General features: G+C 50.8%; 1 protein-coding gene across 19 annotated transcripts in view; it reads right to left on the reverse strand.

Moving 5' to 3' along the window:
• ATP2B2 (ATPase plasma membrane Ca2+ transporting 2) overlaps positions 1 to 27,428 on the reverse strand; it is a 424,560-nt gene that overhangs the window by 116,853 nt on the left and 280,279 nt on the right. For 16 of the 19 annotated variants that reach the window (XM_045493804.1, XM_045493790.1, XM_045493797.1 and 13 more), the window contains one exon: positions 6,761 to 7,278. The exons of the other annotated variants lie outside the window; for them this stretch is intronic. In XM_045493804.1, coding sequence (XP_045349760.1) covers positions 6,761 to 6,959 — 199 coding nt within the window. In that variant the 5' untranslated portion in view covers positions 6,960 to 7,278. The remainder of the gene's footprint in view (positions 1 to 6,760; positions 7,279 to 27,428) is intronic. 19 annotated transcript variants of the gene reach the window in all.

Below are 27,428 nucleotides of genomic sequence, written 5' to 3' on the forward strand. Positions count from 1 at the left end.
GGGGTGTAAGCGTTGCCAATCAGATATGGGGCTTTTTTTTTTTTTTAAACCCACAGATTCCCCTGGCGTTGCTTGGGCCCACTGATCTGCCCAGATAAGCTGCCTTTGTCTTCTCTGCTAACTTAAACCCAATCTGCCCCTACAGTCACACACAGAATCCTCAGCATAGAATAATAACAGCTGACCCCGACATAGCACCTGCCGCATGCCAGGCACCAAGCACTTCGTGCATATTACTTGGATCCTCACAGGAACCCTATGAAAGAGGCACTGTTATCGTCCCATGTTACAGATGTGGAAACTGAGGCACAGAGAGGTGGATAACTGGTCCAGTGCTCCACAGCTGGAGAAGGAGTGCAGCTGGGATTTGACCGTGACCCCTACTTGGCCACTTCACTGCTGGGACACGAGTCATCTACCTACTTCTTGTGGACGGTCCCAGCTTATGCCCGCTACACTGGTGTAAATGTTAACAGTGCTGTGGTTTGGCTGTGACCCAAACGCTCCTTTACTGCTCAGCTGCTTCCTCAGTTCCACCCTTTCTCCTCATCCAGGCCAAGCTCTCCTCCAGGGCACAGAGCATGCCCACACCCTCCCCGCACACAGTGGGGCCTTCCATACAGTAGGCCCACAAGCATGTGTGGCCTGTGCCTCTACCTCCCTCTCCCTCCCACAATCTCCATGTGGTCTGGATGCACTGACCTGCATCCCTCTGGGGCGAGCATGTGACCCAGATCTGACCTATCCGCCTCTTCCTTCCCCTGGCCGCAGGGATTGGGTCAAGAATGGCCATGTGACTCCAGGTGGCCAAATGAGAATCTGTTCTGGGACCCAGGGGAGGAGACCATGAGGAAAGAGGTGCCTCTGGCTGCTGGGGGGGCCAGGATGGGGGGGTGTTAGCCTGAAGCTAACAGTGTGAGGGCCTGCCCGTGAATGAAACCAACATGGAAGGCAATGGAGGTGAAGGAGAGCAGGAGAGGGACGGACAAAGCCCTCCTGCAGCACTGAGGGTCCTGGATCCAGCCTTGCCTGATGCTAGATGGTCTCTGCACCTTTCATTTGGCACAGGCCAGAAAACTCCGTGTTTGCATAAGCCAGTTTAAGATGGGTTTCTATCAGATGGAATCCTAATGGGTAGAAATACTCAGGGAATACGGGAAGATGATTCTTTGGCAGAAAACTTTGAAAGTATTTTCAACTCACTGTCTCCAAACGTGGCACAATTCCCATTTCAGGTCCAGAGAGTGTGGGCGTCTTGCCCCCGAGGTCAGGAGCCTGCTTGGTGACAGAGGGGAGGCCAGAGCACCCCCTACGCAGCTTCCCCTCCTTCACCCATGCAAGTATCTGAGAAGGCAACTGCATTTCCTCAGCCTTTTTTTTTTTTTCCATTTTAGAGAGAGACAGAGAGAGCATGTATGTGTGTGCGGGGGTTGGGGGGGTGGGGAGGGGCAGAGGAAGAGAAAGAGAATCTTAAGTTCAGTGTGCAGCCCGATGTGGGGCTTGATCTCACGACCCTGCTGAAGTCAAGAGTCAGACTCAACCGACTGAGCCACCCAGGTGACCCACTTCCTCATCTTCTTATATACTTGGATGAGCTTTTCTCCTCCAGACCTCACCCCTGAGAGTCCTGGGTTCCACAATGGAACATGGGCCACTTCACCTGAAGACCCCGGTTGAGAGGCATTCTTGCACATCTCGGGCCAGGCAGTGAATTCCCCACATGGACCCCATGTCTGAGTGGTGCCCAGCCTCACCCTGCCTGGCACACTGCTGAATCTGTGGCTGCCTCGGTTTCCCTATCAACCTCTCCGGGCCCCCGTGATGCATGGGGAGATTGAGAACATGGAGAAATAGAGCGTCACAATGATAAACAGACGATCCCCACTGCCTGGGACCCAGAGACATTTAAGACACAAGTGGCCTTCACACCCTCCCCCGTGCCCAGCTGGTGGCAGCTCTGTGGATGATGACACGGGCCCTGCCGGGTCCGCGGATGTTCTGGTTTAACACTGTGTTTATGCAACATGAGGCACCGTCCCCATGATCCGCTCTCCTCTCCTCCCTCAGCCCCACTCTCTCCTCCACTTGGGCAGGCCGCAGGATTCATACAAAATTAACCGGAGGTTCTGTTTCACAACACTCCAGTATCCAGTTCCCACCCCACCCTGCTGCTGCCCCACCTTCTTTGTCCCCTTCTCTTCCCCACCAGGAAACACACAATGCAGGGGGCACCCAGAGGGACCTGTCTGAGTTGCCCCTTCTGACAGCCCGAGGTGCAGGTGTTAGGAAGTGAAGGACAAGGGGTGTTCCTGCCCAGCAGCTCAGGGCAATGCCACTCTGAGCTTGGGGAACTGAAGCCAGTTCCATGGGTGACATAGTGTGTCGTGTGTCCTGTGTCCTGTCCCCTGGCTACAGCCTTCCATTCCACCCCGCACCAGGGGTATCCCCAACCTCTTCTGTCTCCCTCCCTTCTTCTTATTTTTTTATTTTATTTTAAAGAGATAGAGGGAGAGACAGAGGGAGAGAGAGAAGGATGGAGAGAGAGAAGGATAGAGAGAGAGAGGAAGAGAGGGAGAGAGGAAGAGAAAGTGTGCAAGCAGGGGAGGGGGCAGAGGAAGAGAGAGAGAGAATCTTAAGCAGGCTCTGTGCTCAGTGCGGAGCCCACGTGGGGCTTGATCTCACGACTGTGAGATCATGATCTGAGCCAAAATCCAGTGTCAAGACACTCAACTGACCAAGCCACCTCGGTGCCCATCCCCTTCCCTTCTTTTGGTGAATATGTGTTCAATCCCCCAGGTGTTGTACCAAGTGCTGGGGACACAGTGGAGAATGACAAACAGCTCCTGCCTCTGGGGGCTCACAGGCCACTCATCACCCATCTTTCCAGACTCATCACAAAGTAGCCTACTCTGGGAAGCCTTCTCTGGTGGCACTTTTACTCTTTGCTCAGTACCGTCTTATTTAATTGCCCCGTTTCTTTCATGAGGATATGGCCCATGCATGTTGTTGTTGTAAGAAATATTTGGTTATAATAATAATGACAATGAACGTTATTTTGGAAGTGTCTAGGATATGCTATATGCCACACTAAGCCCTTCATGTGGATTATCTAATATTCACATCCTGTGAGGTAGGTAGTGTTATTATTCCCATTTCACAGATAAGGCAATGGAGGCTTGCTGGGGGAAGTTAACTGAATTCTTCTGGTATGTCTCTTGAAGATAAGTGTCCCTTGAAGAGTAAGCCTGTCAGAATTTGAAGCTGGGCCTTGGGCTCTATTGTCCTATGCTGGAAGGGTATGGAAGGAAAGGAAGCAGTGGAGGGTAAGGAGGGAAGGGCATCACCAGAGTGGAACAGAACCAACAGTGGAAGAGGAAAGAAAGAGAACTCATTTCAGGGAGAGAGGCCCTCATAGGGAGCCTGTTTACCCCAGAGTTGTCACCAGAGTCAGGACTTCAGGGGGAAAGTCCAACACTGTCAGGTCATGGGAACTGAGTCCCTTGCCTGTGCTGGCAGTAGGTGGTGCCCCGGGTGGGAGTTGAATTCTCCTGGTGTCAACCTCCCTCTATCACTTGCAGAGATCTTTTTGCCTAAAATTAGCTGGATGTGAAGGGGAAGGCTAATTTATGCACGGCCTGGAGCAGTTTCCTGTAGAGTGACTCAGAGGCCGGCTCCTTGCTGACGTGAGCAGACCAGGGGCACAGGGGGTGTCGGGAATGGCCAACCTGAGTCCCCGTCCAGACCTGGCACAGCCGCAGACCACATGGCTTTTAAGCTGGGGGTTAGGGCTGGAGGCCAAGCAAGCATTTCTCGAAGTCAGAAGAGGGCTAAACAGGGCAGGACAAATGCTGAACATGAGAAAAGGTGGCCCCCAACTACTCAGGCCCTTATCGCACAGAAGGCGTCTTTAGAGGACTGTTCCCAGGTGCACACGCTTGGCTCCCGTGTGAAGGCACCTCTGGGTGCTGTGTTCAAGAGAGCTGTGTTCAAAGTCTGCTCTGATGGGAACTGTGGTGGTGACCTCGAGCCCTCAGGCTTCTCATCCACGAAATGGGATAGCCACGCATGCTTCTAGGAACACGTGCAATGAGAACACAGAAGGGCCTGGGAAAAAGTAGTCACACCGTTCACGGACATTGGCCAGCATTCCATGAGGGTCAGGTTCCACCTTTTCCAGAGAACATGCTTCTTCCAGAGTAATGATAACCATAATGAAAACAACAGCAACAGGAGCTGACACTTATAAAGCACTTAGAGACTGGGCACTCGGCCTAATCTCATTCAACGTTCACAACCCATTTTACCAATGGGGAAATGGAGGTGGTTAGTCTCTGGGGCTGAATCCTAACACGTAGCACTATCGATGCGCCAGGCATTGTTCTAAGCCACTGCACTCTGCCCTCACCACCCCATGAGACGGTCACTATTATGATCCCATTTTATAACCGAGGAAACCGAGGCACAGAGTGGTGGATACCTTGCCCAGAATCCCATATCTGGTAAATGGCAGAGCTGGGATTTGAACCCAGGTCACCCAAGTCTGAGGTCAATAGCATTCCGCTCTTTTGCCTCTCCCCAAACCTCTTCCAGCTCTACCTGCACCTGGGAGATCCTTCTAGGAACCAACACAGCAGAGGCTCTGGTTAGTCCTGCAGCGGGCTTTCCTCCTTCTCAGGGATCTTTCCCATCAGAGATCTCATTGGGTCCTCATGAAAAATTCGGAAGCCAAGACCCAGCGAGGTCAGACAAAAGGCCCCAAACACACACAGCTGACAGGCAGCAGAGCAATGTTCCGAGCTGTCATCATTCTCTCCACTGTAAAGATGAGAAAACCGGGTCTCCTTTATTCCCACATAACGCCTACCTTTTTGCAAGTACACTGGCATTCTGCGGGATTCCACCTAAGAAATGCTGTTTTATGCCATGCTACATGCTTTTCCTTCTCTTTTCTCCATAGCCAAGTTCCAATGCCTCCTTCTACGGGGAGCCTTCCTTGACCTTCACGGCCCACCCACCTCGCCTCTCCTCTGAGCTCTGGGGTCCACGCTACACTTGGGCTGAATTATGTGCTGTTTTGGCTGCTCAGCCATATGAGCTGCTCCCTGTGGGCTGGGGACTCAGTGGCCACGTCTCAGGGTTTTACTGGGCAGTTATCCAACCTCGTCTGCGCCAGGTACCAGACTGGGAACTAGATGGGTGGAGAGGAGGACAGGATCCCTGCCCTTCGGTGTGCTCCTGCTTTCCCAGCAGGACGCAGTGGGGGACACAGTAAACCAAATGGTAATGGCCCCGGACGGTGCTGGAGCTTGGCCGCAGGCCGTTCAATTTCCCAGGGTCCAAGAGCCTGTCAGGGGGGAGGGAAGGGTGGGGTTCTTAACACCAAGGTTTGTCTCGTATGCCAAGGTCCATGGCTTTGCTTGGAGGGGCTCTGCGAATGTGCTGATAGCGTGAGCCATGTCTGTAGTATGTGGGTGTTTTTTGTTTTTTTGTTTTTTTTCTGGGAAAAAGGACTACAGTTTCATTAGGTTCTCCACAAGGTCTGAGGCCCAGAGACACTTAAGATTTTCCAACTCAAGAGAATCTCCTCGTCCCATAGAAAAGACAAAGATGACCAGGGCAACCCTGCCTCCCGGAAGGCTAGTGTGCCAGCCTGATGGCGGAGATGAGCACGGACCATTCTGCCATAGACTAGGGTTCACATGAGGCCCAGGAGCCCCCAGGCAGGACTCCCTCCTGTTTTGGGGCACATATAGCCGTTCTCAAGCCCTGGGCTACTATTCTCCTCCCTACCCTCAAACAAAACCAAACAACACCAAGAGAGCAAGGTGTTTCTAAACTTCTGCTTAGGTGAGCAGCTGGGTCCCTAAGCAGCCTCTATAGGAAATGCATTGAGGGTTGGTACCCAGCAGTGCCCAGGGCATGGGGACTGGAGTCAGGAGACAGGACAGGAGGGACCTTTTGGCCTTGGATTTCTCATCTCTCACATGGGGATAAGAATTCAAATGCTGTCTTCCAGCTTGTGATTATCATCCACTTTTTAGAATAATAATGGCTGCCACTTACTGAGCACCTACTGTAGGCTCAGGCTTCTAGTAGGCACTGTGAGGTAGCCATCGGTTCCATTTTCCACAGGAAGAAACTGAGGCTCATTGCAGCCTCTTTGCATGGGGAGTGCTGTGGAGGTGCCTCACACCCATATCTTTGGGGTTTACGCAGGGAATTCTTCTCCCTCATGGCAAGGGGAAAGTGATAGTGGGAATGGTGACCCACACTCTATGCTCTGGTGCTCAGGCTGGGCTGGTTTCTCTTCCTTCTGCCTCACAGCGGGTGACCTGGCTTTGGTCCCCTTCAGAGGAGCACCCAGAAGCTGAAACCCTCTCTCTCCCAAGATCCTAGGCCTGTTCATTTTCTCAGTTACACAAAAGCCCCACACCCATCTCCAGGGCAAGACACATATGGTTATCTGTCACCTTTCCCGTGACGGCCCATCTTCCTGCCTTCCCTGTCTTCCAGCAGTTCCATGGCCTATGGCTGCCCCAGACACCTAGGGAGCCACCATCAGAGTTTGGATTTGGGACAGCTGGACACAACCCAGGCCAGTGACGTGGGTTATGGAGCCGGATTTGAATGCACAGTAGCAATGCTGTGGTCCCATGCTTAAACCCAGATGAGGGGGTTCCTGGGGTCTGGGGAAGGGAGGCCAGGGATTGGGTGTCTAGATCCCAAATCCAAGCACTGTGTTCAAATCTTCCACACCTACCTTCCACAGGTGAAGTCTTGAGGCGCCGGCAGATGGCTTCAGTGTCCCCATAAGTCTCCTTGATCTTGACCACAGCCTCGGTGCCCCGTAGCTCCATGAGGGAGCGGAGCTCCTCCATTGTGCACCCGAACTCGCCCCCATGGCTCGACTCATTTCTTTGGTTTTTGGAGTAAAAATCACTGTTGGTCATGTCACCCATGTTTGCCCCAGTCCCTGCTCAGGGTGGGCCCGAGAGTCAGCGCTGGACAAGAGGCTGCTGGGCGATGGCTCCGTGTGCCTGTCCTTAGCACAACCTCACTGGATGACTGTGGCTCCCGGTGGCCGACTTTGGGTCCCAGGGGGAGGGGGCGGCCGAGGTGGTCTGGCGACAGCGGTGGTGAGCTCCAAGGGGTGTCCCTGGGCACGGGGCAACGTCCAGGGGCCGGAGGGGCTCAGGGCTGTAGACCCAGGAGTCTCCATTCAGTGGGGCCCATGCTGCTCCCTGGAGCTGGCATCTACATGGTCAGGGGTGGTGGCTCCTGTGGGGGCAAGCACAGAGTGGTGACAAGGGTCAGGCACTGAAGGTTTCATGGGACAGGTGCCTAGGAAGGCCCAGCCTGCACGTGCTTCTACACACACAAACCACCCCAAATAACAACCACTACATATACACATACCCTAACGTGGGTGTTTCATACCATACCCCATAGCACAGCAGCAAACACTGTAAACCCAAATATACTGTGCCCACTTGGGCACTCCACAATATACCACCCCCAAGCCACAGCCTGCTGCAACCTCGTAACATACCCTAACCCCCTGATCGTCCACTCTGCTATTTAACACATTGACTTCATGACATGCACCCTGGTGTATACACACCCTCTGACCTATACAGCTCAGGGTGCTCTGTACACCTAATCTGCCTACTTTTAGGTCCCACCCCCCTGCCATACACATACACCAACACACGAGTCCCACTTCACACATACCCTGGTGGACATCCCCCTTGGCACCATAAACACTGTCACATGCAGTCATGCTTCTAGAAATACATCTTAATATTCCCACTCCCTTCCTCAAAAATACCTGTGCTCACAGTCTTGTTTACGCACACACACCACGCTCTCACGATCCGGAGCATAACCCCATCCATCCCCCAAGTACAGAGCCCCCAGGTCCCCCAGCACATATGCTTCCTTTATCCATGCCACCTACATCTGCTGATACACTGTTATCCCCCCTTTGGTTTCCCAGGCATGGGAATGGGAGAAAGCCTCCCACTTTCACCTGTAGCCCCCAACCACATTCATCAAGGCCCTTGGTCTGGCCAGAGGAGTCAGCTCATGCATATTCACCAGGATGTCACTGAGGACCCCGCTTGGCCCCAAGCATGAGCTGGGGTGCATGGAGCCCTCACCTGGGGGGCGGGGGGGGCACAGTTCAGCACCACGGACAGCAGCCACGACGTCCTTCGGGAAGCCCGGGAGAAGAGAGCACGGACTTCTCCCTGCTGGCCTGCCCGGCCACCCTTGCAGAAGTGCCGTATCTGCAGGGCTGCCAGGAGAGAATCCAATCCACCCCGACACCCAATACCGGTGTCCAAGGCCCCCGGCAAGCGTTGGGTGACAAAGGGCCTCTGCTGAGCTTGGCTGGGCCTGGCATGGGGACTGGCCCCACCCAGTAGGCATAGACACCTGGCCATCCTAGGTCCAGGACGGTAAGGGGGAGGGGTGGGGAGATGAAGATGGGATTGAGCCCCTGACCTAGCCCCAATTCTTTCCCCTTGTCCCCTGTCCCATCTCTTTGCTTCACCATCCTTTCCTCTTGCACAAAATTTTAGTGTTGGAGGCATTTTAGACTCAATTTCATTTTCTCAGTAAGGAACTGGAAGCTCAGAGATGGAAAGGAACTTGTCCAGAGTCACACAGAGGGAGGCAGTCCAGAGGTGGGATGGTCTCTGGACTCCCAGCCTGGTGCTTCTTCCCCTTCCCCTAGGGGGCGCTCCCTCCTTATTCTGAAGAGCAGAGGCTGATGGGTGAACAGTGCCTGATGGCAGTGAACAAGACAGGTTCTACAGTCAGAGCAAGACGGGTTCAAATCCAAGTCCTCTCAAATCCTGGCTATGGGACCCTGGGCGAGTCCTTTCATTTTCCCAAGGTTCTGTTTCCTCATTTGCAAAATAATAATTATTGACCCCTCTACCTCCCAATTTATTGGGAACTAATTATAAACCACATTCAAATTTGTCGTATTTCCATCTGGGTTGTGGGGCTTCCCAGCTATGGGTCATAGGGTGCTGGAGCCACTGGAGAAACTTTCCATGCCTTACAGGAGGGCAGCTGTATTCAAGGGTGCAGTAGGAAGCCTTATTTTTATCCTGGGAGCAGCAAGTATCTTATAGAATGGAATATAAAATGGTCCTGATGTCTTTAGCAGAGACACAAGACACCAAAGAAAGAGTGTGCTTGGGGCTCCCACCCCCAGTCCTGTAGGAGCACTTATGGTCCTTGGCTATCTGAGCATGCACCACTCCCAGAAACTATGAGTTGGGTTTGACCCCAAAGGTGTATCCTTATGAAGAGTGGCTAAGGAAGGACCCAAGGATGCCTGTGTGTGGACATGCCATAGAGGTTAGCTGCAGGAGAACTAAGAACTACAGTCTCTGGGTTCAAATTCTAGCTCCTCCACCTCCTAGTAGAGTGGGAATCAAATGAATTTAATATCATCTAAAAAAAAAGGAAAGGGGAATAATAATATCTACCTTATAGGTACTACGAGGCTTAAATGAGTTATTTCCTGAAAAATAATATATTACAACCAAACCAATAAGACTATTCCCATACAACACACGAAGGAACTGAGGCCAAGAGAGGTGAAGCAACTTGCCCAAGGTCACAGAGCTGGTAAGTGCCAGAGTTGGAATTTGAACTCAGGCAGTCTGGATCCAGAGGCACACCCTTAATCAGGACACTATGCTGCCTCCTCTTGTGAATCTCTCTCATGGGGTTCTCGTGGGGTTCTTACGATGCATAAATAAAGTGCCGTATGTGAACAAGAAAGTGCTTTGCAAGCCACAAGGGATTTTCTAAACCCGAGGTGCTGTTTTCTATCTATCCCCCTGCTACCTGCAGGGTGCCTTACAGGCACTGATAATTACATCCCTGGCAGCATGAGCTACGAGAATCGTTAGGAGTAATTATATTTACAATGACAATAGTAGGCACGAGTTAATGGGCTACTGGTGATTTTAACTATTGTGTTAAGATGAACAATGATCTTCAACCATGTATTTACCCATCTACCTATCCACCCATCCATCCATCCATCCATCCATCCATCCATTCAATAATTGTATTTCAGGCATCTACTCTGTGCCAGGCACTGGACAATCCAGACAGAGTTCCCACCCTCTAGAAACTGACATTGGGGATGAGAGACAATTAAATGAGTGACTTGTATAACATGATTGGTTTCCCATGATGGGGAGTGATAGTTGCTGTAGATATCTAGAGCAGGAAGATCTGATCTGGCCCAGGGTATCAGGAAAGATTTTTCCTCTCAGTATGAGTAAGGAATATTTTTTTTCCCCATGCAGGTAAAGCAGGACTTAAGCCTAAAGATGAACAGAGAAGAAACTCAAATATACAGCTGTCTATTACTAACGGGGTTGGGAGAGACATAGTAAAAGGTGCAGGAAGGGACCTGTACATATGGAGGGAGGCAATTCTGGGATAACAAAATTAGTTAAAAATCAGAAATCTGCCTCTGTAGATAAATGATCTTAAACTTCCTTCTTTGAATAAAAACAGAACAAAACAAAACGAACTTCCTTCTTTGAGATTTCCCATTGCAGCTACCTCTTCTGATATGGCTTTTCCCCCACCACTTGTCCCCTACTGCTGCATCTCAAGAATGGGTGCATGTATGAGACAACCCTTGTTCTGGGCATCTTGGTTTGTCCTAACTTGTAGAGCTCACCTCGGTACTGGATCTGACTGTGGGATTTGCTTGATTTGAGAATGTGAAGTCCACGGGCACAGGAGCATCTATATGATGCTGCACAAATGATCTTCTGGCAGACAGAACTGAAGACGTGCTAGCTTGTATAGAATTCACTGAAAACTCCATACTTGCCCCATATCTGTCATAGAGCACTCTCCACTATCTGGGCCTTCCCCACCCAGACAATGGCTTGTTCTGCTCAGCACAGTGCGCTTTCCTTGGAAGCCTTCCCTGACCACCCAGGAATGTGTAAATGCTCCCAACTCCGGACACCTCTCGTATCATACTGCACTTCACACTTTATTGTTCAGGCCTACTTAGCTGTGTCCCTTTCTTGGGAGCCTGAGAGCTCTGTGTGAACAGTAGCCATGTCTGTTTTGTACCTAGTATGGTGCCTGGCATTCAGAAGGCACTCTATAAATGCTTGGTGAATGAATGGATCAGCCCTTGGGTCATCTGTCTTTGGGAGGTATGACTTTAGATAGGTCCTCATACCTTAGTTTCCTCATCTATAAAATAGAGTTGGGATTCCTCTCCATATATGTTGCAGGAGGCCTGAAAAGATGTCAGAATCAGTAGTTGCATTTTTTTCTTTGAGATACATCCCCTATCCTCCACTCCCCAGTGTCTCTTTGTTATAATAAGGCACGGGTGTGAGGCTAAAACTAGAGCAGGCAGCTGTCTCCTTAGCCAAAGCCTACCAGACTCTGATTTTCTTACTGCCTCACTCAAATACCACATGAGCTACCACTCTATGGCTGAGGGATTAAATGAGCTGTGTGACTTTGGAGAAGTCACCTAGCCTCCCTGGGCCCCATCTGCCAAGTGGAGTTGACCTACCTGTCTTGCAGGTTGCTGTGGGAATGACTGATACACCTGTGTGTGGGTTCTTGGTGTGGCTCCTTGCCTGGAACAGACACTCTACAACACTGGCTTCTGTGCCTCTGCCTGACCCCTCTGCACCCCCTTCTTGGCAAGTGCAGCTTTCTCATTGTTGTGATGAGATTCATTTGCAGCCAGCATTCAACATGGTGCAGTCACCTCTGCCCTAAGCAATGGGCACACAGGCTGCTATGGACTCAATGTACCCCTCAAATTCATGCGTTGAAATCAGAATCCCCGATGTGACGGTATTAGGAGGTGGGGCCTTTGGGAAGTGCTTAGGTCATGAGGGTGGAGCCCTCCTGAATGGAATTAGTGCTCTTATGAAGAGACATGAGAGAAATAATCTTTTTCGGCCATGTGAGCACACAGTGTGAAGACGGCCATCTGCAAGCCAGGAAGAGGGCTCTCATTAGGAACTGAATCTGCCAGCACCTTAATCTTGGACTTCCCCGCCTCCAAACATGTGAGAAACACATTTATGCTGTTTAAGCTACTCAGTCTATGGTATTTTGTTATAGCAGTCTGAGCTGACTGAGACATTGGCCTGAGCAAACCATATAGCCAGGGTCCAGAGAGCTTGAGCAACCCATCAGGGGTCGCAGAGCTAACTGGGGTCAGAGGCCCATTGAAAAGTCCCTCTCAGTTTTCTAAGCTCTAGCTGTGTGACCTCGACCAAGCCCCTTTTCTTCCTGGGCTCAGTTTCCCCATGTGGACAGTGAAGGAATTGGACATGTTCTCTGGGGTTCCTTCAGGCTCTGATGCAGCAGGCCCTTCAGAATCCAGGGGAATGTTCCGATAATATTAGATTTATGCATTTCAGTTTCATCTTATTAGCATTTAAATGACTGTATTGTTACATTTCAATGACTCAAGAATAGGTTAGGGGCGCCTTAATAAAAGTCTCTGCCAGGAGGGATGCTGGCAGAGGAAGGAGCAATGTTTTTTTTTTTTTTTTTTTTTTTGGAGTTAATTTAACAAAGAAGTAATCTATCTTTTGAAGGAAGGATTAAAAAAAACCCCACCAAAACCCCAAACCAACAGCTTTTTAAATCCTAACTGAAGGATGATAGCTGGGACAATTACAAATGAAATATGTACTAAAAATAACTTTCAGATGCAGAACACTTCTGTTTCAAGACATGCTGAATTTAAATGCCACCTTAATAAGTATTTTTAAAGTTCCTTTTTCCTTTGAGTTGTCAGTAGTTCCAATGGCAGATGTGGGGAACACAGGTCCCATTTGGAGATCTTGGGCAATGAGGCCTGGTGCTGCCCATTTGACAGCTTTGTGGCTTGGGCAAGGCTCTTAACTCCTCCCTGTGCCTCAGTTTCCTCCTCCTTACACAGAGTCAACTGGACAGCCTACTTCATAGGGTTGTGTGAGGACTCATCAAGATAGAGCTTGGCCCAATTCCAGGCACAGAGGAAGAACTTGGTAAATGGTGACTGTTCTTACAATATCAATTGAACTTACTTCCTGCCTCTGTCCTCTGCTCACCCACGTTGTCCCCCATGCTACTGTCCTTAGCTCAGAACTCAGACCAACTGTACCACAATACCACTGGCACTGCTCTGAAGGATGGGGAGGGTCCTAGTTTGTATAGCACAACATGCAAGCTTTGCCTCCCCTCTGCTCTGGTCCCAACTAACTAGTTCCTTTGGGGCAGGACATTTTCTTTCCTCTCCTGGATGCAAATTCTGGCCTTTCAGGAGTGCCTCCCATGCCCTGGTGATGGGAACCCTCCTCCTTGGTGCTGACCCAGGGAAATGGGTTAACTCAGCCAGGCAGCTGGAGACAAAGGGACAACTGCTTCTCCTTCAACCTCACCTGGAGAGTCATAGTCCCTCTGGGAGAGGGAAATGTCCTTTATGTGTGTGCGTGTGTATGAGAAGGAGAGAGCCTGATGGGTCTGGAGTGACTACGTGAGTGTGGGTGTGCATGTCACTGTGAGTTCGCAGGGTCAGCGTCAGTGTGTTATGGTGGACGTTCAGCACAGCCAGTACATAGTCTGGGGACACACCTGAGTCAAAAGGAGTATGAAAATGCCAGTATCAGGCTGAGCCTGGAAGTGACTTTGTGTGTGTGTGTGTGTGTGTGTGTAGGTATGTGTGTGTGTTAGAGGGTCCCTGTGGTGTGTCAGCAGACATGTGCTTAGTGTCAGTGACCCTGAAGGACACGGCTTGCTGTGTGCAGGTCTACTCAGCATGAGTGCGTGTCTGTGAATGTGAGACAGAAATGTCTGTACCCACTCCCATCTGAGTGTGCAAGCCCCATGGTGTGTGTGTGTGTGTGTGTGTGCGCGCGCGCGTGCGCGCATGTGCATCAAAGTTGACAATGACAATTTCAGCTTGGAATTCTCACAGTTGGGGAGACAGAATGAAGAAAGAGGAAGGGAATTGAAAATGAATACCTCAGAAGCAAATTTAGTGCTATTTTTAGAAAACTCCTATCCTGTTAACCAGAAAAGGAAAATCTAAAATAAAAAAAAAAAAATCCCACAGAAACAGCCACGCATCAGCCTTGAAGGCACAGATGGCAGAATCAGGGCCAGGGGGTGGGCTGTTAGGGACCTGGGTTTTCTTGCATAGCTTTTTGCCGTCCTGTCTGGTCTGAGGGAGGGTCAGTCCAGCCCTTAGCTGCCCACCAGGGTCAACTCCCTCTACTGTCCCCTGTTCTCCAGAGGAGCTGCCAATGTTAGGTGGTAGGAAAAACTCAGTTTCTGGTCCTATAGGTGCCTCATGTACTCACTTATCCACCCACCCATCCATCCATCCTTCCATCCGTCCATCCATTCTTCAGCTGTCTGTCCATGCGTCCATCTCTCCAACTTTCCATCTACCCACCAAAAAAATGTGAGGAGGCGCATCTCAGACCTTGCCCTGGGCACTGGGATTCTGAGGAGAGCAAGGGAGCTGCTCAGACCCTCCTTCCTGCCATTTAAAATCTGCTCACTTTGCCACATAGAGCCCCAGTAACCCCATGGTCAAGATCTGTAGGCTGAGTCAAGTGATTCCTGTACACATTTGCTTCAGGTTTTGGGATGATATAACCCAAATGGCACTTGCCTGGGAACCATATCTTCTGGGTCCAGATCTTGGCTCGAGCATTACTATTAACAGTGATTGCTAGCAAATATTTCCATGGGCTATGTGGTGTTAATGCCCCTACCTTACAGGTGAGAAATCTGGGGCTCAGAGATGTTACAAATGACCAAGTCTATATGGATAGAATCTGGCATAGTTTAAATTTGCCTGGTCAGGTCCAAAGCCTCTGTGTCCCATTATCTTTCACCCTTTCACAGTATGGCCTTGGACTAGTGTTTTCTCCCCTGTACCTCAGCTTCCTTTTCTGTAAAGTAAGTGGGTCAGTTGGACAGATGCTCAGTCTCAAAGGGCCATTTTAGTGCCATCCTTGAGGATTCTTCCATCACCCGAGACTTGCTTCTCAGGGCACACACACTTGACTGGGTCTCCCGGCTGTCCTACTGTCCCCAGTATGTCCTACTTGACCTGGCCACTCAGTTGTAGGCCAACACCCTGCTTGGGTGGAGGCAAAAGGAAAAAGAAAAGTCCTACAACCTGGGAATCACAATTGGATCCGAATTCATCTGCTACCTCTGACATCTCCTACCCCACCTTGAGCATCTGCACAGCAGTGCCTGCCTTTCAGGATTTGTACACTTTATGTGCTCCTTGTTTAGAATTCTTCCCTTTAAGGAAAGTCTGAGAGTTTCCTGATGAAGCTAAAACAGTAAGGTCAACAGTAGATGGAGGCAAGAAAGCCTAGCTGAGGCAGTAAAGCACCGGGTGGGACTTCACTTTGGGCTGTAAGAGGGGACATCAGTGAGAAGGTTGAGGATGGTGGCTCTGCCCAGGGTAGACCAGCTGCTTTGAACAGTGTTCTCTGGTTTCAGCCAAATGCTTTGGCCACCTCCCCAGCCTCATCTCTTACCCTGCTCAACGCTCCCTACAGACATATTGAATGCCTTAAGGCCCTTTTTGCAGCCCTGAATGCCTCCAGCTTCCAGATCCTAACTGGCAATAGTGACACTGTCCTCTCCTGTCTTCATCTCCCTCCTTCTCTCCCACCCTCTGCTCTGTTCTGATGGATTACAAGCAGAGGCTGAAGAAAGGACAAAAAATGATGACAACAGCAACACTTAGATCATACATACTATGTGCCAAGCACTGTTCTATGCACTTTGTTTCTTATCTCATTTAGTCCTTCACAACAATCATGACACAGGGGCTGCTGACACTTCCACTTTACAGAGGAGAAAACAGAAAAAGAGACTGTAGTTATTGGTGTAAGGTGCTTGATGAGGGGGTGGCAGAGCCAGCTGTCAAACGTACACACATAGACACTCTTAAGGTCCCCCACCTCCCAGGCTCACTCACATTCCTCTCACCACCAGACCAGGCTCCTGCCTTTTCCTCTGGTTTCCTATAGGGAAGCATAGGGTTTTGCTTGTTTAGTGCTCTGGCCGCACACAACAGATCACTGGCTGGTTGGTGAGTCTTCAGGCTTCACCTCTGACTATGGAGCACTGGGGCCCAGAGAACTGTCTCTGTTGACGAAGTGCTGACAGATGGATAGAGGTGGGTGCTGGGGAGAGACTGGGTGGCTGAGGTCAGGAAACCTGATAACCGCAGGCCCTCTCTCTCCTGCAGGCTGACCAGCAGAGGCTGGGAGTGAGTGTTGTCCATGCAGTCATGATGCTGACCGACAGCCCCCCAGGGGAGGACAAAGAAGCAGGCACTGAAGAACTAGCTCCACTGGGAGCTGTCCCTGAAGCAATGGTGCTGATTGGGGATTTGGGTGGACTTTAAGGACCAGGAGCCAAGGAGCTATCCATGTGCTATGGTGCTGACACAGAGCAAAGGGTTAAATGTGCCTCTAGGAGCTATCCAGGACTACAGTGCTGACCAACAGGGTGTGGGGTTGGGGAGCCTGAGGTTTTTGGGTGTGGGTGGAGAGGGGAGGGCACAGGGTTTTTTCCATGAGCTCTGTGAGCAGGTATGGGGAGGGGACCCCAGTGATTTGGTGCTAATGCACAAAGCCAGATTCTCAGGCAATGGGGTATCCCAGTGAGCAGGCCTGAGCCAATAAAATGACACTATGCAAAGGGCCACTTGGGGGGCATTTAAGTGCATATGCAAAAGACCCACCTTGGCTCATCAGTGCTATCTGTCACTGATGCCAGAAATATCATCATTAGTTATCCATGCTTTTGCATTGTGCATGGTCTTCTATCTCTGGTTCCTACTGGAACATATTTCAGTGGTAGCATCTCAGTCTGGCTGAGTTTGTTAAATTTTTTCTTCTGCAGAGTGTGTTATTCATTCACAGATGTGCCAGAGGATAAGTCTAAGTTTGGAGATTACTTTTGAATAGTTGAGTGGGTCCTTTGGGGTCCAGAGTATAAAGAAGCTAAGGCTAGGAGGAAAGTCACTCTATGTGGCCTGAGAATACAAAGGCCAGGAAACAACTAATGGAGAAGGGTGAAGAAAAAAGAAAGTAGGACTTCTGGATTCAAAGGAGGAGGGGGGTCAGACTGAGAGGGGAGTCAGACTGATGCAAGCACTTGCAGGGACTGGTGTGTGTATGGGTGCGTGTGTGTGTGTGTGGGGGGGGGGTGTTTTTTTAGATTCTATGTCTCACTACTGTGGCCAGACTTCTAGGCTGAAGCAAAGCTGCCCCAGTTTTGTGACTGTGCACTCACTGCCTTCTTTGCCTCAGTCCAGGTGATCCCCCTTGGAGTCTCCCTGGTAGAAAGCTAAAGAGTTGTGTCAGGCCACTGACTTGGCCTCAGAACTGCAGGAAGTGAACCAAAAAGCCAGGAATCCAGAGGAGCAGCTGAGAGAAGGAGTTGCCTCTCCCACAGTCAAGGTTTCCTTTCCTTCCTCTCCTCATAAAAGCTTCTCTAGGTGGAACTTGGGGACTTCAGAACATGTCTGCTCAAGGTGCAGTTCCCTCAGGGCCACCTGTGTTGGCATCACTTGGGGGCTACTTGAAATATAGATACCTAGCCCTAAGTCTGTAAAGATGAGTCAGTCCGGTGGTGGGGGCTGGGACTTTTAAACAAGCAAAAGAACCATTGCCCTAGTGCTTTAGGGGTTCCCATTCCAGCCCCTCTTTCAGCTCTCTTCCTCTTGTAGCCAACATCCCCCCAGTTTTGGGTTTTAGAATCCTGCCCTGTTCTTGTGACCCAGCCTCTGGCTCAAAATCACCTTTGGTCCCTGTCTCTGCCCTTCCAAATGCTAGTCCCTGTTGACCAGGTCCCAAGTGGCTTCTGAGGATGACTCCCACTGGCCAACTCCAAGACCCTTTTCAGTATTCACACCCTTGCTATGCTGATGACTCCCAACCATTTTCCCCACTCTCCTGTGGCTTCTCTGACCAATTCTGTCCAGGGATCTGCATGGTATCTCTGTTTTGGGCCATTGTAGCCTTTTCCTGTCTCTGCTCCTAACCCTCTTAAAGACCCACTCTCTCTAGGCAATACCACCCACATAGTATCAACTTTCATCCTAACATAAGTGGTTCCCAAACCTACATTTACACCCTGCCCTTTCTCTCAAGCTCTAGAACCAACCTTCTATGACTGACAAATGTCTCTTTTAAAGGTCATTCAGGTCTTCATATTCCCTCAATGTCCTCGTCCTTCTGTGACTTGAGTCACTTATGACAACTAAAGCAACTATCAGGGTCACCCTTGACTTGTAACAAACCAGGTGCACAGATCCAGAGAGCAGTGGGTAAGGGCTCAGGCTCCTTCCTCTTCCTTACCATCAGGACCCCTGACACTAGTTCAGTGTCCTCACCCACAGCCTCCGAAATGACCTCTCACTCCTCCTCCTTCACTTTCCCCCAAATAATGCTGGTGGTGACTCTCATTTACTGAATGGCTTCCATATGTCAGGAGTTGTGTTAGGCTCTGAATGTATATAACCCACAATAATCCCAGAGGTAGACATTATTAGGCCTATTCTATAGATGAGAAACCAAAGGTCAGAGAGGTAAAATAACAACATGCCTAAGATCACACAGCTAAGGAGTGGCAGAACTAGGAGTAGAACTGGGACCTGTTTGACTCTAAAACCAACACAAGATGTTGCCTCTTGTATTTGAGCATATTACTCTCTAGATTAAAAACCATTTCTGGCACCTGGTACCTATTTAAGAAAAACATATTCATGACCATGGCATCCAGGATTCTGCCTGATTGGCTTGAGCTAAGTGGACTCCATGCATTTCCTGAACAATGAATGCATGCTCCTGCCTCCCACCCTTTGCATACACTGTCCCCTCTATCCAGGATTGTCTGCCCTCACTCTTCCATTAATCCAAACCTTCCTCTCCAGGGCACAGCCTCTATGCCAACTTCTTTGTGAAGTTTTCTTCTGCTTCAAATTTCAGCCCACCCTTCCATTGCCAGCCTATCATGTGCAGATCATTCCTTGATTTGTACCCTCTATTCTCAGTCTTGGGGTGGGTTTTGCCAGCTTGCCTCCCTCGCTAGACCACGAACTCTCTGAGAACAGGGCCACACCAGCCCCCAGCACAGGACCACCCTCCACCAATGCTGGTTCCACTGCTGAGAATTCAATCTGACTAAGGAAAGCCAATGGGGACAATGAATCTTAGAGTGTGGCCTGCATTTGAAAAGTGGAAGCTGGTCAGCCAGATGGTAGACAGAGCTGATGCTGAATGCATCCAGGCAGGATGCCAGAGCCTTACAGGCATCAAATTGGCATATTCACAGCTAAACCCTATGAGGCAGAAGTTACTGGCGTCCCATTGTACAGATGAGCAAAAGAGGCTTTGCCAGGTTGAGGAGGCTGCTGAGGGTCACAGAACTGTTGGATTTGAACTCAGGCAGTCTGCCGTCAGAGCCCCTGCTCGGAATCAACAACCTAATTTCCTTCCTGTGATGACTCAGAAGCTCTGGGTAGTGGTGGCTCAGGCAGTGAGACACATTGAAGTGTTTGGGTTCCAGTGAGGAGAGGTTCTAGTACTTCTGGATCACACTGGTCAAGCCCGTGGTTTCTGCCACACCAGTATTAGGTCTCACAGAGGATCCTTGTAGTCTGACTATTGTTCTTTTCTCCTCCCACCTCTTCTCCATTCTCTATACAAAGCTGGAGGTCAGGGATAAGGGCAGGGCACTCAGAATGTGCCAGGAGGTAGTCCTAGGCTTAGGCTCAGGGACCATGCGGGTGTGTGGGGGCACAGGACACCCCTCTATGCTGAACTTGTCCTCTGTGTTGGCTGCTCTGACTCCATAACTACCCCACTGGCAGTCCCAGATCCCAGATTCCAGAATCCCACACCCTGAGGGCCTGTAGAATCTCTTTGGCTCCTGCATCCAGCAGGCCAGCACGCTGATTAGTGACCGTCCCAGCCGGCCAGCTCTGCGGCTCTACCCCTGATTTGGCGTGGCTGTCCTGGACACTGCAGAGATGAACAGAATCCGCCCGGCACCTTGAACAGATGGTGCCACTTCTAAAAATAACGCTGCACCACGCTCCCCGAGCAGCCTAGTCCCAGCGACAGAAGGGGGTGCGGGTGAGGGTGGGGGCTGCTGGCTGCACTCACCAACCATCTGCACGGGGACAGATGCAAATGTAGCCTCCCGGGGGAAACAGGCCCAGGGGACCCCAGCCTCACCGAAGCTGCACAGAACCATGGGCCTACTGATGACGCTCTGAGCCCTGAAATGAGAGTAAGCAAGGCCATGGCAGGTGTGTACAGCTTGGCTTTCCTCTACCCCCATCATTGCAGCTGCCCTAGCAGCCCTACCTGCACATGTTGCATGGCTGGGATCCCTATCTGGAGCCTGGAGCCTGGAGCCCTATCCCTATCTGGGATCCCTCTCTTTCTGGCCTGTTGCTTTCTACCCCATATCCGAATCCCTAGATCTACAACCCCTAGTGCCATGTCCTCTTGGCAATTTCCTCTGTCCCCCCAGATCTCCTTCCTTCTACGGATTCTTAAGCCACTTTTCATTTGACTCAACTTTGTAGGGTCAGAACCTCTTTGGGGCTTAAAGTCAGAGAGATCTGGGTTAGAACCCTCACTATGCCCTCACTGAGTGACCGTGGATTAACCAAGGCAGCTGTCTGGCCTCAGTTGCTGCATCTCTAAAATGGACATGATAATCCAACCCCCCCCCCCCGCCCCCCGCCAATCTTATAGGATTGTTGGGAAGATTATGTGAGTTCATGCAGGGCACAGGGCACCAGGCTCAGTCCAGAGCCAGGCCAGCAAGGGGCACACAATCAACTGGAATGATAATGATTTCCACATGGGGAAATGGAGGCCCGGAGGTGAAAGGTACCACCCAAGGCCACAGAACAGGTGCTGGCATATCTGGGCTCAGGCCTAAGGTCTCACCCTCCTGAGCCATCCCCTTGATTCCCAGGATGCTCCAAGGATGTGTCTCACCTTCATCCTTGGGCATGATTTTCCCTGAGTACCAGTCTCTTCTTCAATCCTGAGAGCTGGCCTGGGCAGTCTAAAAGATGTCCCAAAGTTTCTCCATTTTTTGCTAAAAACCAGCCCTGAGCCTCCTCTCACTTGCCCCCTGGCCCATCCCCTCTAGCTTCTCAAGGAGGTTCAAGTGTTGTCTGAAAGTTAAAGAGCTCAAAGGACAAGAGCTTCCATGGGCCCCAGGAGATCCCAATCCTTGGACCCAAAGTTATCAACATCCAACAGATGGCCCACAATGGCCTGCAAAGTCTCTCCTCCCTCTGTGTTTCTAGGCTTGAAGCCCTCTCTCTTTTTCCCAGGTCTGATGATGGGGCAATTTGTAGGGGCTGCGGGTGGGAGTGCTCTGCCTGCTTCCCTCTCCTCTAGTGAGGCATGGCCTAGGCCTTCTATCACCTTATTCTGTCTTTCAAAAGTCCTTCCCCAGCCACTTCTGCTCTTCCTTTATCTCCTGGGGTTCTCAATGGCTCTGGGTATCTCCTTGAAGAACAGGGGGACCCACAGGGGACTGATCCAGGCCTGGATTCTAGGCCTCATGTTGTACAGTCTCTGAGGTCTCTGTGTGGGGTATAATCCAGGGGAGGTGGGTTTTAGGTTTCAGATGCAATCAGAACCTATGTTCAAGTCTGGCACAACTCCAAGTCAAGGGGTCTTTCTCCAGCCCTCCTTACTCACTCCTTACTCCTCTAGATATTTCAGTCCCTGACACCCCTGCTTTGCAATGCCCAAATCAGGGCTTCTGCTACCCTGGACTCCTTGTTACAAGGGACTGACAAGGTCAGAGCTGCCATCTTTCCCTTTTCAGGATCTGCCCTCACATGAAATTGGTGCCAGGATTGGGGGCCTCCAGTGTGTGCATCTCTAGTGGCTGATACTCCATGACATCAGGCTTATATGGTCCTGGTCACTGACTACCCTGTCTTGTACTACAGAGGTCCCCTGGAAGATCACCCCAGAGCAGAGAGCACCAAAGGGGCACCATTATTTGCAAAGCCTGACAGAAAAGCAAGAGGCTCTGATTCCCTGAGCTTATGCTACTCCAGAGACCAGCAGGACCTCAGGGGTCAAAGTCCCTAATGCTCAAGTCCCTTCATAGCACCTATATCAAGTCCCACCTGTGCCTGCATGCCTCTCCCGACAGGGAGTTCACTCCCTCATTCCATGATAATCTGTGCCAATGCTAGTGCTTCAAAGTTCTTTAGGCTGACCTAAATGCTTCTTCTTGCCAACTATTTTTAGTTTTATAGTTAATGGGCATTTTCTGACTCATGCAAAATAACCCTGCTCCCTCTTCTTCACTGGAAGTTCATGACAATGAGTGCGTGTGTGTGTGCATGCGTGTGTGTGTGTGCATGCGTGTGTGTGTGTGTGTGTGTGAGCATGCACACATCCAGAATGTGTAAATGGCTGTGCAATCAGGCATGCGTGTACAAATGTGTGTCTGTATGTGTCAGAGCAGGGTGGAGCACATGTGTGGTTGCACAGAGAATGTGTATGAGCCTGCTTGAGCATATCTGAGCAGGGGATGTGTTGAGGTGTGCAAAAAAATGTACGTATTTAAGAAATAAGACTCTAGACTGTGTGTGTATAGGGGTTTTGTGTGAAGCGATGGGACATAGCAAAGAGTTTTATTACTTTCTTGAGACTATCTTAGGTCTCCTAGTTTGAGAGGTGGGTGGGTACTGAGAGAGGGTACCCCCTAAGGCTCCAGAACAGAATAGAAAGCCTGTACCAGATGCCTCGTCACTGTCTCCTGGGTTGTCTACAGGGTGGCCCTGAAAATCATGGTCCCCAAACCATGCCACAGATGACTTCAGCTCTTAGGGAATGCAGCCGTTAGGGTTCACCCTGAACAAAACGACAGTGGTGACAAAATAGCATTTTATAAGAGTGCTCATAAAGTGCTTTTCAGTTTGAAGTTCAAAAGAACGCTTTGATTATTTCCATTTCACAAGCAGGAAACTAAGGTTTCAAAAATTCATTTCAAAAATGGCCGCTCCTACAGAGAACGACATTTCCAGAGGGCAGTCTGTGGGCTCAGGACCCTACAAGAACGTGTAATTCCAGGGCTGGTCATCCCCAGCATGGGTGGATAAGTCTTGGGCAAGCCCGGCTAGGAGATCTGCCATTAGTTGCCCTTGCTCAACTGTCTTCCCTCTTTGGGTCTCAGTCTCTCCATCTGTAAAATGAGGAGGTCAGACTAGATGGCTTCTAAGAGATCTTCACACGCTGACTCACGCTAAGTCTTGGACACTAGATCAGGCCCAGAGAAGAAGGCCTCTGTAGCTCTTAACACCCAACCCTGATGGGCATGGATTTGCCCATGGATCAGCCAGAGTCACCCTCTGGGCACTGAGACATCTATGAGGGGAAAATTTCTTGTTTAAATAATAAAAAAGCAACTCAGAGATGCCTTGTGGACCACTGGCCATGCCTCAGCACAAGCTTTTCCCTCCCTTCTTGCTTCTCTGCCTGGTGGACTCCTATTCACCTTGCAGGGCCTAGCCCAGGGGGCTTCTCCTCTGTGAACCCTATGCTGATCCCACCCTCTAAGTCAGAGTCAACTGATCCCTCCATGGGGCTTGACCATTCATGCCCTAGAGGGCAGGGGACGGTGTCCTCCATCTCCAGGTCCCCAGTACACCTGACAGACACAACAAATAAGAGAAGCTTATTGAGTGGCTCTAGGAATCTACAGTTTGACCCCAGGAACTAAGAGAGAATAAGATTGCCTGGGTCATGGACTCATCTACTTCAACAAATGCTTGTGCTTGAATACAAAGGTAGAAAGCAGGCATTGAGTACCTACTGTGTACTCAGCATTGGCCTCCAGGAAGGAAGGAATGAAGCTGTGACTGAATTAGGAAACAAGGTAACACTTCCAGCAGGGATGTGGCCACAGTAGCAGCCACATCTGAGTAGTAGTAACAGTAATAAGAATAGTCCTATGAGCAGCTAAGTTTTATTACTACCAAGGTCACTCCTTATATTCAGATTTTCCCATGTATGATCTTGCTCATACCCATAACAGCCTCTGAGGTGGATGCTCTTATTTTCTCCATTTCACAGATGTGGAAACTGAGGTTCAGAAGGTGGGCTGACTGGCCAAGGTCACATGAACGTCTGAGTGGCAAGGCTGTGTTCTTGATGTTGGCATGCAACAGATTTCCAGACCCACAGCCAGCACAAATAGAGCTGTCCTGTGATGGGGACACCAGAGGAGTGAAATGTAGTGTGCTGGGGGTTCTGACAAAGCCACCATGGCCCTCCTATCCAAGGTGGAGGAATAGTGCCTGGCATCCAAGTGGGCTGGGGGCTGGGAGGAGGCTCCCAGGATTTTGCCATCTTTAGCATCCACTAAGGAAGCCCCAGTGGGATTCTTCTCCCCTACATTGCTGACAGGTGCGAGGCGGGGGCTTTGGCTGACCTGGCAGGCTGGGTGTGAGGGGTGGGAAGCAGATGGCAGACCTTTCCTGTGTTTGGAAGAAGTCAAGAGTGAAATCCTGGACCCGGCAGCCTGGCCACATCACCTGCTGTTAGAAATGGCCCCCAGGCCAGAGGGCTGGCGGCCACCCAACATGGTTTTGCTGTGGAGTGGGAGGCCTGGGGAGGCAGGGCCAACAGCCCAGTCCTTTTCTATGGATAGCATGGCTGCATGGCTATCCTATTGCAACTAAGGACTGTTACTGGAAGGTGCTCTTCAGTGTATGGCCCCTTTTATATCGCCTCTGACCCTGGGGCAGAGGGGGCAGGGTGTCCATTTTAAAGACAAAGAGACTGAGGCTGTGGTGAGGCAGGTGAGGCACCTAGGGTGCACCACGCAAGGAGGTGCTGATTCTCATGTTCCTGTAAATGGCGAGTCCCCACGCTGCCACCAGTTGTCTGCCCTGCTATTTAAGTCCACCGGGATTACCCCTGCACCTGCCTTCCCCAGCCCCACCCCAAACACAGGGCTGAGGCTGAAGAGCTACAAAGAAATTCCAAAACTATTTTGGTAATTTTGAAGGAAACAGCCATAGTAGATTCTAAGGAATACCTGGAATTGTAAAACATGTTTAAAGTTAACGTCTCAGCTCTCAGTTCCCCAAGCAGCAACGGATTCCAAGGGAAACGGTTCGTTTCTCACCTCTGCTCATTTGGCAAACTTTTGCTGAAGGTCTGCTATGTGCCAGGTCCTGTGAGATGCAACTTGGATAGAGGGGAGCCAGGCCCAGCCCTGTTCTGAAAAAAGCTCTGCCCTATTCTCTCCCTGTGTGGTACAGTGCCTATGCTTTATAACAATTTAATAAAAACAATCACGATAAGGCCTTTTCTGTGCCAAGCTCTAGGCTAAGCATCAGCACATCTGTATATGTCATCTCATTGGATCCACACCACAACTCTGTACAGATATCCTTGTTATACCCATTTTGCAGAATAGAAAATAGAGGCAAAGAGAAGTTAAATTGCCTGAGGTCACTCAAGCAGGACACAGTGGAGCTGGGATGAATGCTCAATAAAATACTTGTTGGGTGAATGAATGAAAACACGGGAGAGGTCATACAGGACATCGTCCAAGTAAACATAAGGGTGATATTATTTGCTAAGTGTGGCCATGTAAAGAGCCCTGGGACCTCCAGGAGGTGGCATCAGGCCTCCCAACGACTGTACTAAGAGAGGGTAGGGGAATTCTCCAGGCTTTTGGGCAAACTTGGGCTGCAGGCTTCCAGGAAGAGGGTGACAGTGACAGCTGCCATATCAGTTAGCAGCGCGAGGAGGCTCCGATTTCTCTCTGTGCCTGACCACGTGCCCCACCTATAAAAATATCCCAGGCCAATGGGCCCCTTTACTCTGAAAGAGTGGGCTCTGAGACAGGCTGGACCTGGGCAGGTCTGAGAAGAAGAAGAGGTCCCTTCTGGACCGGCCCAGGCAAGGGCCCCTGCCCTGGGTCCTCCCACTCCCTGGCTGCCCAGTGATGGGCCCCCGGCCTTCGGGGAGGGGGCTGCAGCCGGACACCCTGACACCCAAGCCTCCTGAGCTGGCACCTTGGTTGCCAGGCAACCATGCAGCTCAAGTTTCGGGAGTGGAGGATAGGGCTCGGGTGAGGGCGTCAGTAAATAATAATAGATACAGCCCAGCCCGGTAGGGCTACTCAAGATACACCAATCTCAGACGTGGACAAGGCCTGAGTGGTCCCACTGTCATTTTGCAGATGGGGAGACAGACCTGGGAGGGAAGGGGAGTTGCCTGATGTGACCAGTGTTGGTGAAGAAGCAAGGGTCATCTTGGCCAGGAAGGTTGGAATAGAAATAACAGTTCAGAAAGTGATGTCAGGTAGAGCCGCCACGTGTAGGGTGCTGGCTTTGTGCCCAGCACTGTGCCAACAGCCCCTCCCACAATGGCCCCACTCATCCTCAAAACAACACAGCGAGGTGTAGATGTTATTTTCACGCCCATTTTATAGATAGGGAAACTGAGGCTCAGAGAGATCGTGCAACCTACTTCAGATCGTCCAGCTGGTGAATGGCAGAGGTTGGGTAGGAACCCAGGTCAGTGTAACCCTGAAGTCTGTAAGATTCACCCTGACTCCGCACTGTCCCTAGGGACAAAAAGGGTATGGACTGAAGGACCTGCCTCGCAGCTGGTAGGCTTTGATCTCTTCAGCATCCCCCGAGAGGGGAGGAGTATTACCCCTCCTGGCTCAACCCTGAGGTGAGGATGCTGAACTCAGGGGTTAAGTGGTGGTCCCCAGGTGACCTAAACAGTAGGTGGGGATTCAGGATTTGAATCCACATCTCTCTGGCTTTAAGTCCTGGGCTGACCTGCTGTGCTCAGTTAACTGGCAGTGCCCTTCGGCCAGGCCTCCCAGAATCAGACTTCTCTGCCCCATGTCCCCCAGCAAGGTGAGATTTCTGGGTGACAGGACCCCACCCCCAGCCCCCAAGAGAGCCACCAAGCCCCAGCACAGAGCAGTGACCTTTGATTCCAGGCCACTGGACCTCTTCCTGGATTGCCCACACCCCCACCTCCCGCAACCTGAGCCTGCTGGGGACATGCAGGTTACCATGGCGACAGCACATCGGATACTGACCTGGGGACCCACTGGCAGCACAGGGGAGGGGCAGGCTTTGCCTCAGAGGAATGGCTGGAGGGGTGGAGGACAGGGGGCCGGGGGTGCCCTGCGGCGGCGGCCGAGGTTTCTCTGTGGGCCAGGCTGGGCACAAGCTGCTATTTATAATTCTGCTGAATGGGCTCAATGACCCGACCTGCTGTCTGACCGCCCGGGAAGCCCAGCAGCTGCACAGAGGGCAGGAAACTGCTCAGGGACTT

Source organism: Leopardus geoffroyi, chromosome A2 (genome assembly GCF_018350155.1).
Source record: "Leopardus geoffroyi isolate Oge1 chromosome A2, O.geoffroyi_Oge1_pat1.0, whole genome shotgun sequence".
In the NCBI taxonomy this organism is placed as follows: Eukaryota; Metazoa; Chordata; class Mammalia; order Carnivora; family Felidae; genus Leopardus; species Leopardus geoffroyi.